At 40.7% G+C, this 17,906-nt stretch overlaps 1 protein-coding gene across 1 annotated transcript; it reads right to left on the bottom strand.

Moving 5' to 3' along the window:
* Positions 1–3,162: 3,162 nt before the first annotated feature.
* Positions 3,163–13,880, bottom strand: LOC105525220. The gene is given in 7 exon segments (XM_011960760.1): positions 3,163–3,415; positions 4,334–4,440; positions 4,650–4,793; positions 10,432–10,751; positions 13,239–13,613; positions 13,616–13,663; positions 13,761–13,880. Coding segments are annotated over 7 exon segments (1,293 nt in total). The 5' UTR covers positions 13,807–13,880.
* Between the last annotated feature and the right edge of the window lie 4,026 nt (positions 13,881–17,906).

Here is a 17,906-nt window from a genome sequence, read left to right as displayed (position 1 = left end):
TTTATATAGATGAATTTTATTGTGTGTGTATTATATCTCAGTGAAGCTACAAGGAAAAAAGGATGAATTGCAAGGTTTTATTTGAACAGTGAAGTTCAAGGAAGTGGCTTTATACTTCAGAATGTTCCCCATATTAACTCTATTCCTTTATTTTTTTATTTGATTCAAATGTAGTATTCAGCAAATGAGAAGTCCATATGCTCAACCCCACCCACACTTTCTATTCCAAAATGAGCTCTTTCCCTTAGAAAATACCCCCAAAAGCATACAGCAGAAAGAAACTTCCATGCTAACACAAATCACTGAAGACACAGGAGAATATGGGAGAGGAAGAACTAGTTGTTACTCAAGCCAATTAAAGGTGAATTTTCAACTTAATCTGAAAAGTTTCCTTTTCAAGTAGCTGACAGATAATAAGTACATATATTTTCATGAAAAAGAATGATCTAGAACCTTGGAAAGAACAATAAAGGTCATCCCCCTTACTTTATAGAAAGAAATCCTGTAACAAGGGAGAGAATTTCTTTCCCAATGTCACCTAGCACGTTGTTAGCAGGGATTAGGAAACAGGTCTCCTGACTCCCCTCTCAGGACACTTTGCCCCATGCCAAGCTGGGTGTTATCCAGAACCCCAGAGAGCCTCACATTGCAGAAGCAGTGTGATGCTGCCAGTCAAGAGAGCTGTTGACTGCATCATTTTGACTTAAATCAAGCTTTTGTTTGGCTAAAGTGTTGTCAAGAGATTTCAACAGGCAGATTGAGAGCCAGATCTAGCCAGCGCATATGGCTGGCGTAAACCTGGGAGGCGGAGCTTGCAGCCATCACTGCCACTGTTTGAAAAAACATTTTTGTTTTTTCAAATTACTCAGTCTTGGGCATTTCTTCATAGCAATATTAGAATGGGCTAATATAATATCAAAACATCAAGTGGTGTACCCCAAACATATACATTATTAAAATATTTCAATTACACCTCAATACAACTGAAAAAAATTAAACTTACTCTTAGAATAAAGAAATACATACTTTATATTTTCTCAATAAAAATGAAAAGAACTTAGTAAAACTTACACTAAGATATATGTAACAGCTCTGCTTATAATATTCATAAACTGGAAACAAATATCAATCAAAATATTGTCATTTATTTACTTAATGGGCTGACTCAGATGAAAAATCTCTCTCCTCTCTCTCTCTCTCTCCATATGTACATGAACATTTTGAGTTTTCGTATCAGAGTCAGTCCATTAATTGAATAAGCGTCAATATGTTGATGTAATTTTATACATTAAATATCACGAATTAACCTCAAAGATAGCAAAGAAGTTCCTTACCAATAAAATGTCTATAATGTTTGATTTCATTAATATAAAGTTCAAAACAGGGAAAAACAGATCTATAGAGTCAGAAATTGAAACATTTCCCCATGCAGGATTTGACCGCAGGCACAGAGAAAGACGTGTGTTGTGGGGATGGACTTCCTCTTCAGGCTGCCTTAGGTGCTGGGGACAAGGGTATTCACATTTGCCAGAAACTCTCTTGTGACACATTTCAGATCTATGCATTTTTTCTTATGTGTAAATTTTATCTGATAAAAATAAAAAAGTAGAGTAGTTTGAAATTCAGTAAACAGTAAAATTAATATTAAAACCTCTCCAAAATATGAACATTGTTATGTGAATTAATAAAATGCATTTGAGTATACCTAGTAAAATTAAATCCCAGAAATCAAAAAGATAACGGTAACATCTGAAACTTAATAATTTATAAGCATACATTTCAAAGGGAAGGAAAAAATAGTCAAAACATGAGGAACATGTATTTTTTCCAATCAAATGACACTAAATTATATATACAATATTGTAACCTGTGTCATTAGTGTAAATTACTAATATTTTGTATGATATTACAACTGAGAACAACTTTTAAAAAAAGGATATTTGAGATCACATGAACTAAATTGAATGTATTTTCAATATTGGTCCAACTATTACACCTCTAATAATACCCTGGTTTTGAGTGGGGCCTTGAAAAAAATAATTATTTTAAGGTAGGTGATCTGCCTGCCTCAATCTCCCAACGCACTAGGATTACAGGCATGAGCTGCACAAATATTTATTAAGCGCCTACTTTGTGCCAGGTGTGTGCTAGACACCCTCGTGTGCTGTTCCTACACCACAATCATCTGCTCAGAAATTAAAACCGAAAAAGGAACATTGTCGCAACCACACAAACTGGGGGGCAGGGGGCAGGATCGGGGATGGAGGCAATTCCCAGGCCAGAAAATGAAGCCACCAGAAACCTGTTTTCCATTTCTCAGTAAGTCTCCACTAAACAGTTGTTTAAAAGCCTCTAGATGTTGATGGAGAGGAATGTTGTTTTCTCTCTGCTCCCTCCGGGATTGGCGCCTGGTGGACATTCAAATACTCTGAATGCTATTTGATAAAAGGACCCCGGTGGCTTGGTGAAAAGAATATCAGTATTTGGATTAGAAAAATTTTTTGTTCAGTTCATATGGTTGCAACAGCCCTTATGAAAGATATAAACATCCCTGACCTGACTGCGTAAATGTTGAAGGTAGACCTGGTTCTGGATTCCTGATTCAGAATCTTCCAGTTGTCCACACCCTCACAAGACCGGAGAAGCGAGAGGAGATTTCTGTTCTGGAAAGGAGTGAGAAAGGAGTGTTCTTTTTTCCTTGTAGCTTCACTGAGATATAATACACACACAATAAAATTCATCTATATAAAGCATACAATCCAATGTTTTTAGTATATTTACAGAGTTGTGCAATCGACATCTTCTCAGACACACACAGTCGCGCTCTGACCTGAGCTGAGGTGTGAGTTCTCTTTGTTTTCGGAGATCTTCCAGCTCTGCCTCTTTTTCTCGGAGCTGGTTCGGAGACACGACAAACTGCATCTGCATTTACAGAAGCAACGCACACAGGGAACATCCTAGCGCCATCTGGTCTCCCACACACGTTTGGGACTCACAGGCGGGGACCCGGGCCTGGGCCATCGCTGGTTGTCAGTGCCCAGCTTGGGAGGCCTGGGCGGAAGTCATGCAGGTCGTGGATCTTCCCGTCCAGCACCTCCAGGAAGCCCTTCACCTCCACCTCCAGGTGGCGCTGTCGGGATTTGCTCTCCTCAGCGTCCGTCTTTAGGGAACGCGCTTTGTCTGCCAGGTTTTGATCTTCTCTGCCGCCTCCATCTTCTCAGAGACACAGTCGCGCTCTGACCTGAGCTGAGGTGTGAGTTCTCTTTGTGTTCGGAGACCTTCCAGCTCTGCCTCTTTTTCTCGGAGCTCGGCCTCCAGCTCCTCCATCCTCCTCTTCAGCTGCGTGTTCTTCTCCTCTCTGTGGATGTCACAGCCTCTTCCTCTGCTCCGCGCTGGCCGCCGACTCCTGCAGCGCCTTATATTTACGAGGTAAGAAGTAATGTTATGATTTGTGAATACAATATGGAATAACTAAAGTTATTAAGAAATGATTAAGATAATTATCATTCATCACCTGAAATTCTTATTTATTGTGACAACCACATTTGAAAAGACCATTCGTTAACAGTAGTTAAATGAACAAATATAAATCAATTGATGTAAACAATTAAAAATAAACAAAATCAATAATGAAATACTCTAATATTTTACATTTAGCTCATCATTAAGTTTGATTCTTTAGGACATATTTTTAGAATTATTTTATTGTAATGTTCATTATTAATTCCTACACATTATGCATAAGTCTATGCATTTATATGTTTTTCTTTGTTTTTATTGACTTATTTTTATTTTTTGAGATGGAATCTTGCTCTGTCGCTCAGGCTGGAGTGCAGTGGCGCCATCTTAGGTCACTGCAATCTATACATTCCGGGTTCAAGTGATTTTCCTGCTTCAGCCTACCAAGCAGCTGGGATTAAAGGCACGTGCCAACACGCCCAGCTAATTTTTGTATTTTTAGTAGAGACAGAGTTTTACTGTGTTGCTCAGGCTGGTCTCCAACTCCTGGCCTCATGTGATCCGCCCACCTAGGCCTTCCAAGGTGCTGAAAGTACATGCCGGAGCCACTGTGTCCGGCCTCTACATCTTTCTATGGTTATAAATTTGTGTCCCTATAACTTTGTAGCTGCTGATGTCAACAAATGTTAATAAAACTCTGGAAGAATCGGTGCAAAAAATTAGAAATGGTTATTTCATGAAGGTGTATACTTAAGTATATATATTTTGTTTTAAAAATTACTAAAATTTAAATACTAACCGTAATAAATTCATAATAAATACAAGTAATAAAATGTCACAGCCTGGAATTCTCCAGAGTCCTGCAAACACTAACCTGACTTCTCCAGCTAATGAGAAAGGAAACCTCTCCCTGCACCGGCTCCTGGGACCTGTCCCGTGCTCAGTGAGTCCCGAACGTCCCCTTGGTGGCCCCGCGCGCCCCTGCAGGGAGGTTTGTGTCTGGGCTCACGCTGACCTCCCCTCACTGTGTCTCTGGCACAGTAATACACGGCCGTGTCCTCGGTTTTCAGGCTGCACATTTGCAGACTGGCGATGCTTTTGGAATCATCTCTTGAGATAGTGAATCTGCCTTTTACAGACACAGCATATTCTGTTCTCCCACCATTAGCTTTGTTTCTCATGAAACTTACCCATTCCAGCGCCTTTCCTGGAGCCTGGCGGACCCAGCTCATGTAGTGGTCATTGAAGGTGAATCCAGAGACTGCACAGGAGAGTCTTAGGGACCCCCCAGGCTGTACCAAACCTCCCCCAGACTTCACCAGCTGCACCTCACACTGGACATGTGCAAACACAGAGACACCAAGGTCAGAAACTGCCACACAAATCCACTGTTTCTCTCACTCATGTCCACTCACACTCACTATCTCTAGTTCTCCATGAATTACCTTTCAAAACAGCTACAAGGAAAACCAAGCTCAGCCAAAATTCCATGGCTGGTGGTCTGTGTTGAGTGCTGATCACCAAGTGGAAACTCCTGGGAATCCCTGGCTGGGGCTCCTCTCCCAGAGCTGCAGAGTCAGGGCTGGGCCGGTTTTCATCAGCAGAGGGAGGACGGTATTTGCATGTCACCTACTACATAGCAAGCACTGGGGTGGGACGCCTGAGGAGAAGATGGTCCCCAGATGAGATGACTGTCCCTTGCAGAAGTTTGGTGACGATGGTATTTGGAAAATATGCTATCTCATTATAAAATTATGCTGTGATAAACACTTTGAAATGATCACCTTATTTTATTTTTACATACTTGTGTAAATTGTGTTTTATCAGAACCAGTGGTTTCTCCATGTAGAGATGCTCAGTATGTGTCTAACAGCTGATATCTGGGACGGGTAAACCCTGGTATCTGGGCCTGTGCTCCTCATCACTGGCCCCAGTTACTCCCTGAACCAGCTCTGGGATAGAGGTGGACATGCCTAGTGTGGTTTGTGGAACCCATTTCCTGTATTGAGAACATGTGTGTTTTTGCTGCATTCTAGCATTCACCTAAAAATATGGTGAGAAGTAGGGTTCAGGCAAATAAATTCTTAAGTATTTCTGAAATTTAATATACATTTTTTCTGTCATTCTGTCACTCCTTCTTTGTCTAAGTTTCCATTTGTTCCTTGTAATGAATTTTACAAGTTTTAGTTCAGAGATAATAAACTTTCACATATTTAAAGTGTGTAGTTTTTAAACATGATGTAACCATCATCGTTATCAAGGTGGACAAGAAAATTCTCAATATTTCCTTTTGTTCTTCTATATTCTTCCTCCTTTTCCCTTTCTTTCTTCTACCCATTTCCCTGGCAACTACTGATCTTTACATTGCTGCAGATTCAATTTAATTCACCAGAACTTAAAAAATGAAATATCATAGTATATATTCTTGTTTGGCTTATTTTAGTTAGCGTAAATAATTAGATATTTTACCTTGTAGTTATGTATATCAGACGTTTACTTATTATAAATGCTTGGTAGTATTCTAGCAAACAAATTTACCCTAACTTTTTTTTATTAAGCAGCTGAACAATATTTGAATTTTTTTTATCATTCTGGGTCTTAAAAAATCTACTACTAAGCCTAGAAATGTATATAGAAAATGAATATATTTGTCTTATGTTTAGAACTGCATCAACAATAACAGATAAACATGGAAGATGGAACTTTGCAAATTTTCTTTAATACTTTGGATAATTACAGTTTCAAAACCAACAATAAATCTCAAGTTTAGGGATAAGTAAGTTCTCGTAGTGATTAACAAAGCCAGGGTTTGAAATTACGTATGGAAGAGTCTGGAATATGAAATATAGGCTACTCCAATAAAAAAGTACAAATATATATTGGATTACTTGAAATTGAGTGTGGTAAGTGTTTTGTAGTGTGAAATTTTAAGGAACCACGTATTAAAAGCTAACCTATCATCTTGAAACCCTTTCCCTGGAGAAGGGGACAGTCATAAAAATCCTTTCTCGAAGTGTCTGTCTGGGAGAAAAGAAGAGCCCACACTGCTAAAATGTATTCAGGCCCAGTTCCCTTATTTCCACACAGAACTAAGAATTTACTCTTGAAAGGAAAACCACTGAAACCAGAATCCTAGGGACACTGTTTCAGCCCCTCAGGAGTTGAGATGGGAACAGAGGTCCCCACCCAAGGTCCATTGAGAAGCAGCTCCTCTCTCTGTATTATGGAATGACAGCCTTAGTCTGCAGGGCAGGGCAGCAGAACTGGAAGGTGGTGGTGTCAGTGGAGAACACTGGAGCTGTGGGAGGGAGCACCTGGGGAAAGCAGGAGGACACCACCCCAGGGGAAGGGGCAAGAACACACAGACCAGCATCTCATCTGGAGGAGGGTCAGAAACACTTAGAAGTTCACGCCCAGACTCCAGGTCACGATGCCTTCCTAGGAATACGGACCCAGGAATATGGACCCTTTAGCCTAACGCCCTTCACAAATTGAGAAATTGTCAGTAAATAAAACACTTGAATGCACTTGTTTCTTAATGAGTAACACTTAAATAATAAAAGTAGTGGTTATGAAATAATAATTTATATCACTAATACAAATTTTCATTTAGGATATATTCCCCTACCTGATGTAAATCAGCTCAGAAGGCAGAAGTTGTTGCTCTTAGTAGAGCTTGTAATTTAACCAAAGACCAGGATTAAATACAGGATTAAATGTTCTACGGTAGCACAGAATTCTAAAATGTGCTGCAGGCAGAGGAAGTTTTTAAATCTTCTGGAAGCCCCATCAAAATAGACAAGAAAAGACACTTTTAAATGAATTCCTACACGTTAGAGACCTGACATATGAATTTGACATATGAATTTGAAACCAAATGAAAATAAAGAGAAAAATGAAACACTGGTATGAAAACTGGGATAGTGTTCGGGTGCATCATTACATCAAACACTCAATCTTAAGCTGGTGTGTAATATTATCAAAACATGGAAGGCATTGCCATTGTTCATATCGTACAGAATCAACCGCACTCACAATATTCTGGATATGTTCAAAAATGGCATCTTTAAATAAAAAATTATAAAACTTTAATAACATATGGAAACTCTCTTGGCCAAGAGTTGTCCCACTAGCACTATGGCATCAGGGTCCCTCCCTCAGGACTCATCAGTTACTGCCCTATGACCCGGGAGCTGGAAGGTTCATACATTTAGAAATTTTACCCTCATTGCTCACCTTTGTCCTATTGCGGGCATGTGTTACACAATATTGGAAGTAATTTTTGTTTTATACTCCGATCACCAAAAGTTTAATGTTGCCTTTCATGTCATCTTTTAACAGTATTTTGTGATCTTCAACCATGAAATTATGTCCATTAGAAGAAACATCAGGAAAAAAATCTCCTGTTGAATCATATTGGAATAAATATTATCAGGCACTATTAACCAAAATACTGCAGAAAAAAATTCAGGGAGTATTCTTGGGTTGATATTTGCAACTAAATAATCAGTTCAGACCAGATGTGGTGGCTCATGCCTTTAATTCCACTACTTTGAGAAGCAAAACAGAAGAAGGGGAATCATATGAGACTAGGAGTTCGAGACCAGCCTGGGCAACGTAGAGAGATCCCACTTCTATGAAAGGACTTTTTAAAAAGATCAGCTGGGCTTGGTGATGCACCCCTCTAGTCCTAGATACTCAAGAGGCTAAGACAGAAGGATTGTTTGGGCCGGAAGTTCAAGGTAACAGTGAACTGCTCTCCAACCTGTGTGAAAGAGTAAGACCCTATCTCTCATTGTAATAGTAATAGGCAAGAATCGTACACTATTGTAAGGCTGCTCAAATAGAAGATATTAAACTGAGAATCCTCAGAAATCCTTTGGTGCTTCTGATGTTTTGAAACAGGCATCTCATCTAAGACATTCAGAATAGGCGGATGATCTTAGTGAAAATTCTCCACAAAAGTCACTGGAACACGACGCTTGTCTAATCCCCTGCCCCGTGCCTTTCACCTCTTTCTCCACATTTTCCTCCTCCTTTTCATCATTATTTCCTTATTCTTAAAATCAGTCTCCTCATTTTGTGTAGACCTGGTTGTTGTCCATCCATATTGGACTGATCCTTTTTATTCATGATTTTGATAGTTTCTACATAGAATAAGTCATCAGACTATTGTTCTAATGTCTGACTGCTCATAACTTAATGCTCATTCTTCCCTCATCTCTTTCCTTTCCCACACAAGGTAAATCTAGTGATGAATCACAGGAATTCCCTATTTGAAGCCATTTGGAGGTTCACACCCCACAAACTCCTTTCTGTGAGTGAGAACCCTCACTCTGCCTCCACCACCAAGCCACTGTAGGAACCCTGAGCTAGTCTCCTTACTTGCTCGACCAAGCCATTTTGGACATTCCTGAGAGACCACCACTATTCTCGGCAGACATCTCCAGAGGTAATTAACCTTTCCATATTCACGTGGGGGAGTGTGCGGCATCCACAGATGTGACATCCACACTACAGTTTAGTTGAGATCTCTTGGTCTTTTTATGGTGTCAACTAGAACTGATGCTGTGAGCTTGGTGCCACTGCTCCTAACCACAGGATACACCTGTTCCCTGACCCAGCTCTGGAAGAGAGCTGGCACGCCTGGTACGGTTGGTTTACCCCCGTTATGTAATGAAATCGTGACATTATTTTGTTGTAATCTAGTTTTTCCCTAAGAATATAGGTAGACTTAGGGTTTATTCATGTGCATATTCTGGAGTCTTTGATTTCTCTTATATATTTAATGAAATCTTTAATTCTGTGTTGAGAAATTTAAAATTTATTCAGTTTGATGAGTGAAGTTCTTATGCCATTGTTCTGTGATTTTCTTTTTTAATATCTTCTATATTTCATTCTTCTCTAACTCATTTTCTACCATATTCTAGGTGTTTAAATTTGTAATAGTTTAATGAGGTGAAAATAGCAAATAGTGGCCCTCACATAATGTGTACAATTTGAATAATAGTGACATAACCATTACCTTTCTCAACATAGAAAAAAACTCAACTGTACTCAACATTTCCTTTTGTTTTCCTATATTTCCTGCTTCCAAACCTCCCCTTCTCACACTATGTCCAGAGTCAACTACTGGTTTTCTTTATGTAACATTAGATTGGTTTTCATATAATAGAGTTTATAAAAGTTGAATAGTATGTATGGACTTGTATGTGTTTGTCTTATTTTACTCATCATGTGTACTTGTGAATTTATCCTTACTTTTGAGTATAGTCAGCAATACCTTATTGTAACAATAGGTGTTTTTTCCGGTGAATGAATTTACCACAGTGTGTTTATTAATTAAGCTGCTGATTGATATTTGGATTGCTTTCACTATCTGGCTATTATTTTTTTTTTTTTTTTTAAAAAGTGGTATTATCTTAGAAAAGTACATAGCTGAGAAACACAACGTTCTTATTCTTACAACAATACGAACAGCTGGTAAGCTGGGAAACCTGCACTTTAATCTGTGGTTTTCAGCACATCAGGTAATCGAAGTTGTAGAATTCTGTGTGTGTGTAAGATTGTGACTGAGAGAGTAGGAGAGAAGAAGGGAGAAAGAAAAGAAAGAGATTGTACATAACTGACCGTAATTTATGAGGTGCTCAAATAAGTACAGGGACTCAGAGTCTTAAGGGAAAAGGTCCACATAAGATGGAGAGGACGACTTGATGCACCTACATATGGTTATATATTTATATAAATGTCACTTTCTAATAATACAAAGAATCACATACATGAGAATAAACTAGGTGTCCAGTGGTGAAATATAACGGTGATGCCAAATCCCATCTCCAGCACCTTTTCCCTACAATTGCACCTGCCTTGATGTGTGTCCTGAGTGCCTCCTAGTGTCATGAGCATCTCCTGTTGCTCCTGAGCTCCCCTGCCGGGAGGTTTGTGTCTGGGCTCACGATGATTTCCCCTCACTGTGTTTTTTAAATAAGAATTCATGACTGTGTACTTGTTGTTCAGGTCGCTCAGCTGTAGGAAAAACTGGTTTTTTGCATGTGGATCTGGAGATGGTCCCTGGACTCCCCTTGAGGAGTGGGTTAGGTTGTGTACTCCCTCATGAACTGTGCACCTGATCCAGTCCAGTTTCTTCCCTGGCGGCTGATGGATCCAGATCCAGCAGGAAGCACTGGTTGTGATGGAGAATACAGAGATTGCACAGATGAGGGAGAGGGTCTGTGAGGGCTTCACCAGTCCAAGAGTGCACTGAGAAACACAGTTGTCGGCATGCACAGGTTCTGAACAGCACGTTGAAATTGACAAAATATGCACATTTTGATACATAAATAAAAACAGGACTGTATTGGCAATAATATATAGAAAGAGCTCAGAAATAAACTGATATATCTATGGCAAACTGATTTTCAGCATGAAAACCCACAATACACAATGGATAAATCATAGTCTCTCTCTCTAAGAGGATGTTGGAAAAACTGGATCTACACATGCAAAGAATTAAGAATTTTAGTTTAGAATAAACACAAAAATCAAGTCTAAATGGGATGGATTGTTAAATGTATGGCTTGCAATTGTACAATTTCCCCTACCCAGAAAATAATAAGAATGATTTCCTGTATTTCAAATTAAAGTCACAGACAACAAAAGCAGAATTGAACAAGTGGAACTACATCACAACAAAAAGATGCTGCAAAGCATGGAAAACATTCCAACCGACAGAATGGGAATATAATTGTAAGTCATGCATCTGAAAAAGTGTTAATATCCACAATATACATGCAACTTCTACAACTTATTAGCAAAATCATAATCGTCTGATTTTAAAATGGTCAGTTTTACACCTTAAAAAATTACGAACGTAGATCTCATGTCAAAGATTCTTCCCTCTGGGTAATGGAAAGTTTTATGGTACACTCGATTAGGGTAGACTTTGTGGTTATTCAGTCCAAAATTAATATATGTGGTGTTATCCTGGTGCAGCTGCTGACACCTGTAATCCCAGCACTTTGAAAGGCTGAGTTGGGTGGATCATCTGAGGTCAGGAGTTTGAGACAAGCCTGACCAATATGGTGAAACCCCGTCTCCACTAAAAATACAAAAATTAGCCAGATGTGGTGGCAGGTGCCTGTAGTCCCAGCTACTCTGGGGGCTGAGGCAAGAGAATTGCTTGAACCTGGGAGGTGGAGGTTGCAATGAGCTGAGATCATGCAATTGAACTCCAGCGTGGGTGACAGAGTGAGACTCCATCTCATATATATATATAAAATCTGAATTTACTTAATAGATGTTATTAAAACTGTCATCAGTTGACTCTAGGTTAGGTAGATTGTCAATGATAAAATGAGTGGGCTAGATTCCATCAGAGCAGAACTGGATAAAATTAATTTCCATGGTAATTCGGCAGCTTCACCTCTCTCTGGGACTTCCAGCCTGCACTTATTGATGGATGATCTTATGGACATTTTATATTCCCAGACATCTCCCAAAACTGTCATCCTCTATATCTCACAGAAAAGTGTCATGTCCTTCTGTAGCTTGTCAACCCTGAAAAACAGACAGAAAGAGACTCTAAAATATAATAATATTTATTCTAGGATGTGTATTGCAATGGAAATATGTATGGGTGCATTCAGGTTGGTAAAGGAAGATAAAGAATTAAAGAAAAATGAGGAGGGTTACATCAGCTGTTTTGAAACAATTATCCTGGGCTAGAAGGATCCATAACAGGGGTAACATCAGTGTAAGGGTGAACAAGCCGTTGCTGGGCAGATATACTTGGAGAAGTAATTCTTTTAAGGTTGCAATGGCTTTTGTGCAAGGTTGTGGCGGTGCAGAGTCTATGACAGTTCTTGTTATCAGGAATATGTGTGTTAGAACCCTCCTTCATGGCCTTCCCCAGCTTCATTCGTTAGGGTTTTAACACAAGTGGCTCCATCTTGATTCTGATGAATTTCACAAGCTCTTTCTAACACTACTTCTGAAGCAGATGACTCTGATGGCTTGAACAGGATTAATTCCACATCCACATCCCATTTTGATAAAATAAGTTTATCCCCTTCACTATTATCGGCCAACTGCATTCGCAGATGAGTCTACACACAACACAGTGGAGGGTCCTGAGCAGATGGGGAGGGAAGGAAGTCCCATCAGCCTCTCCCATGTGGCTGCAGGAGCCACAGCCTGAGCCCCACCTGAGCTCTAAGAAAATGCCTTGAGCCCTGGAATGTAGACCACAGATACCATCTGTTTCTTTTTCAGGAAGCACGAAAAGCAAATAAAAAAGGGAGAACAAACACTCCAAAGAAGGAACATGGATTGGGAGCGAAGGAGCACCAGGTCAGTACTGAGACTGATTGGATATAGTGTCAGGAGAAGGGTCAGGCGTGAAACCTGCGAGCTTCTATATGACACTGACCCTGGCCCAGCCTCTCTGTTGGCTGCGATCAGAATCCCTAAACACTGTTCCAGTCCAGGAATCTCCCTGAGGTTTCTGTACTGGGTCTGATTGGAGACGACTCACCAGGCACCCCTGAGCTTCCTTAGGACTCTGATCTTGGTGGCCGTAATTGAGGCCTTTTCATCTCAGTAAACATCAATCTGCATTTGGTGCATGTGAGAATAGGTCCTCATATTAAAATGATACTTTTAAAAATATGTAGAGATGACATTAGGAAGCACAGAATTATAAACGTAAAGAGGTTCACTAGAGAAACCGTGAGGAGAAGATGAGGTCCCACATCCTGACAGGAAATCAGCCTCCATTGCACCTGCCTCTGGGTTGACTCTGATCGGTGGGTCCTGAGCGCCCCCTACCGCTGATTTCCCCTGAACGTTTCTGCAGGGAGGTTTGTGTCTGGGCTCACACTGACTTCCCCTCACTGTGTGTTTCGCACAGTAATACACAGCCGTGTCCTCAGCTCTCAGGTTGTTCATTTGCAGATACAGCGTGTTCTTGGAATTGTCTCTGGAGATGGTGAATCGGCCCTTGACAGAGTCTGGGTAGTATGTGCTACCACCACTGCCACTACTAATACGTGAGACCCATTCCAGCCCCTTCCCTGGAGCCTGGCGGACCCAGTCCATGTAGTAGTCACTGAAGGTGAATCCAGAGGCTGCACAGGAGAGTCTCAGGGACACCCCAGCTGGACCAAGCCTCCCCCAGACTCCACCAACTGCACCTCACACTGGACACCTGCAAACAAGAAGAAACCCTGGTCAGAAACTTCCACGTCTCCACTGTTTATCTCTTATCCACCCACACTCAATTTCAATAGTTCTCAATGAATTACCTTTTACAATAGCAACAAGAAAAACCCAGCTCAGCCCAAACTCCATGGTGCGTCCTCTGTGTTCCGTCCTGATCACCAAATGAAAACACCTGAAAATGCCAGGTCTGGGTCTCCTCTCCCAGAGCTGCAGGGTCAGGGCTGGGCTGGTTTCCATCTGTAGACAGAGGGCTCTATTTGCATGTCTCCCACTATATAGCAAGCTCTGGGGTGAGAGGCCTGAGGAGAGAGTGGGGCTCAGAGCATGAGGAGTGTCCTGGGGGAGATTTGTGATATTGGTAGCATTTGGAAACCGGTTTCTTATTGAAAGTTTGTTCTGTGATAAAATATTAAAACCTATGAAACTTATAATTTTGTAATTTCTATTTTAAAACAGTTGTATTGAGATACAATCGATCTACATAAACTGTGTATATTAAGTTAGCGCCAATCATCTTTTTCTCTTTACGTATGCAGAGGAAACATGCTATGTGGTATCAATGTCATTTCCATGTTACAGATGAGAAATTCCTAGCAAAAGCACAGATGGGTTGTACAATGTCCCCAGAGCTCACATTTGGTCAGAGTGAGCCTGGGTATCTGGGCCTGTGCTTCTCACCACTGGACCTGACTGCTCCCTGAACCAAGCCCAGCACACAGAGGTCGCAGCTAGTGAGGTTTGCAAAACCTCTTCTCTGAAATGAGAACATGGTGTGATGTGTATGCACTGTTGTGATTACCTAACAATTGTAAAGAAAAACACATTTCCTACAGTTTTATTTTCTTGGGTGTCACGCATTTTCTCATTTTAGCGTCTATCTTTCCATCAATCTTTATTGAAAAAATTATCCACTTATTTGCAATACTCGTATTGAGGCATTATTGCTATGTAATAAATATTGCTTAATTAAAGTGTGCATTTTAATAAGCTCTGAAGCCAAGCATGGTCTTACACACCAGTATTCCCAGCTGTGTACGGCAGCGGGAGGAGGGTTGCTGGAGACCCAGGGTCTGAGGCTGCAGAGAGCTATGATCTCACCACTGAGATCCAGCTCGGATGACAAAGCAAGATCATGTCTCCGAAGGAAAAAAATGCAATTTCACATGTGCTCACCTGTGCTTCCCAAATAACAAGAAAACGATGAACCACACTTAAAAGTTTCCCTGGTTCCTCCAATTCCTGCCTCCCAGTCATTTTTCTCTCACCATACTGAGTCAATCCCTCACGTTTGTTACTTCAGATCTATTTTTGAAGATTTGCTTAAAGAGAAACCTTACAATTTCCATTTCATTTGTGTGGCTTCTTGCTCAGCATAATTACTTGAGAGTCAGTAATTTGGTTGTGTATGAAGAATGTGTTCCTTGTAATGAGGAACAGAATTCCAGTTAATGAGTGTGCCGCTGCTATTTATAAAGCTCCTTAACATTTTTGTTATTTCCAGTTCCTGAGTGTTACAAATAAAGCTTCTACTCAGCCTGGAGATGCAGGCCTCCCAGAAAAAAAAATGTATTATTTTTACAACAGCTAAGCTTACTGAGCTGCAAATTAGCACATTTTCTTTAAAACATTATTGATGTTATAGGACAAGCAAGGGACGTTACATCTTGTGGAAGTCGGTGACCTGCAGGAACAAACAGGAAGAGGATATGACCTTATCTGAGGCAGAGGCCAGCAAATGTCACGTAAGTGAATGCAGGGTTACCTTAGACATATTCTTCAGATTGTTTAGAGTTGAGTATAATAAAGAAGTTATTGTTTAAATTATCAGAGGACATACAACTGAGTGATTCCTATTGCTATTGAAACCTTTTCTGCCAGGATTGAGGACACATCACAAAAATCTCCATCCTCTCCCTCCGAAGATGTTTCTGTGTGGGAAAGCGGAACAGCAGCTGTGGCTGAAATGCGTCCAGACCCACCTCCCCTGCCACCAGGACCTTACCAAATAGTTAACATGCTGGGGCAAAGCCACTAACACCTCAGTGTTACAGGCACTGGAGGAACTCATAGAAACTGGGATAGAAGAAACAAAAGCCCCAAAGCTCTGTCCATTTTCTCAGGAATAACAGCCTCATCTCCCACCTCCTCTCTCTTCCCTCAGAAAAAACAACCTCATCCTGCTGGGAAGGGCAGAAAAGAGGAAGCTGAAGACATCAGTGGGAACACATAGCGGCTGCTGGAAGAAGACATGGGAAAAAAAGAGAAGACCCTCTACCCAGGAACGGGAGGAAGATGCACGGATCAGCATCACACCTGCAGGAGGGGCAGGGATACTTGGAAGGACACACCGAGTCGGGACTGTGATGTCCGCCTGGAGTGTGGCTCCCCCAGAAGCACAGAGAGTGTCCGTTCAGTGCAACCCCTCCCACCACATTGACAACTGTCAGGTCCTTGTGGCTCTGGGATGACCTGGAGAACCTGAAACACAAGAGTCTTTCCGGATGACACAAGACTAAGGTCCAAAGCCAAGCAGGAAACAAAATTAAGTCTTCACTGAAGGAATCTGGGTGTCTGCTAGCTGCAGAGGAAACCCACTGCAATTCCAGCAGCCACTGCAGTAAGGACTTTCAAATGTAGCCCTGAGTAGTTTCAGACAATTTTCTACAATAAAGGCATAGAAAAGATAGGGCATGATCATCTACAAAAAAAAAAAAATCATAAAACAAATTGTGATCGTCTACAAAAGTGCAAAAATCATAAGGCAAATAATTAGCTGACATGAGGAATCTGATAGCAGTATCTGTGGAATGTAAATTTTGAAATAGCTGCAGAAATACTTTGAAACATTTACACTTGATCCCACAGAAGGTCTCTGTGGAACTTCATAAGAAATTGCCAACATGTGCTTAATTTAATAACTAAAGTTTATTAATATCATGCTTGTGGATGTAACAAAGACCACAGAGTAGGTTCTATTAGAACTATTAATAAAAAGCCAAGTTTGCAAAATATTTAGAGAGGTGTATTCTGAGCCAAATATGAGGCCCATGCCCTGTGACACAGTCCCACAAGATCTTGAGAACATGTGCCCAAAGTGGCTTGATTTCAGGTTAAATTTATTTTTTTATTTTTTTATTTTTTTTGAGACGGAGTCTCGCTCTGTCACCCGGGCTGGAGTGCAGTGGCCCAATCTCAGCTCACTGCAAGCTCCGCCTGCCGGGTTTACGCCATTCTCCTGCCTCAGCCTCCTGAGTAGCTGGGACTACAGGCGCCCGCCATCTCGCCCGGCTAGCTTTTTGTATTTCTTAGTAGAGACGGGGTTTCACCGTGTTAGCCAGGATGGTCTCAAACTCCTGACCTCGTGATCCGCCCGTCTCGGCCTCCCAAAGTGCTGGGATTACAGGCTTGAGCCACCGTGCCCGGCCAGGTTAAATTTAATAACATCAATCGATACATGGGAGATATATGTTGACTTGGTCCATAAAGACAAAACGACTAGAAGTGAGGCAATGTGGGGAGGAGATTACAGCTTACAGGTGAATTAAATGATTTTCTGGTTGGCAATTGATTGAAAGACTTAAATTTTTATTAAAAGACCTGAAAGCAGAACAAAAAAAAAATTGGGTTAAGATAACGGGTTTTTGAGAACAAAATTCTTTTTAGGTAGATGAAGTCTCTTATGTGACCAACCTTAGAGGCAATAGACAGCAAATATTTTCTATTAAGAAATTTAAGATACTAGACTCTCAGCTAATCTCCTCAGTATAACACAAACACCTTGAAAGGGAAGCAGATTATCTACAGAATGTAAATTTCTCTTGCAAAATTATAACTGTGCAGGGCGATTTTAAAATATGTCAAATATGTTTTAGGGTAAAAGATTTTAATTCCTTTCAAGGCCTGCTCTCTGTGATGTGATGCTATTCTTGAGTCAGGTTAGAATTTGGTATTTTGCTGCTGCACGGAATCTGTTTTCTGAGCCTTAAGATCTGTTTTAAGGAAAGTGTTGGTTACTTGTGCTTAAATTCCCAAGGGAGGAACGTATAATGAGGCATTTCTGATCTTCTATTTCTAACACGGCTAAACTAGGTTTTCAAGTGTCCATGGAACTCCTTGTTGAAGAGGAAGGTTCCATTGAGTCAGCTGGGCGCTTAGAATTCTACTTTTAATTCATAGGAGATATATGAGACTTCTCCTACTCAGGGGTATCAGAAAATATTTACTGAGAT

The sequence above is a fragment of the Colobus angolensis genome, unplaced genomic scaffold (genome assembly GCF_000951035.1).
Source record: "Colobus angolensis palliatus isolate OR3802 unplaced genomic scaffold, Cang.pa_1.0 Scaffold520, whole genome shotgun sequence".
Lineage (NCBI taxonomy): Eukaryota > Metazoa > Chordata > Mammalia > Primates > Cercopithecidae > Colobus > Colobus angolensis.
Note: the sequence above shows the minus strand (reverse complement) of the source record. Positions and strands in the feature narration are given on the sequence as shown.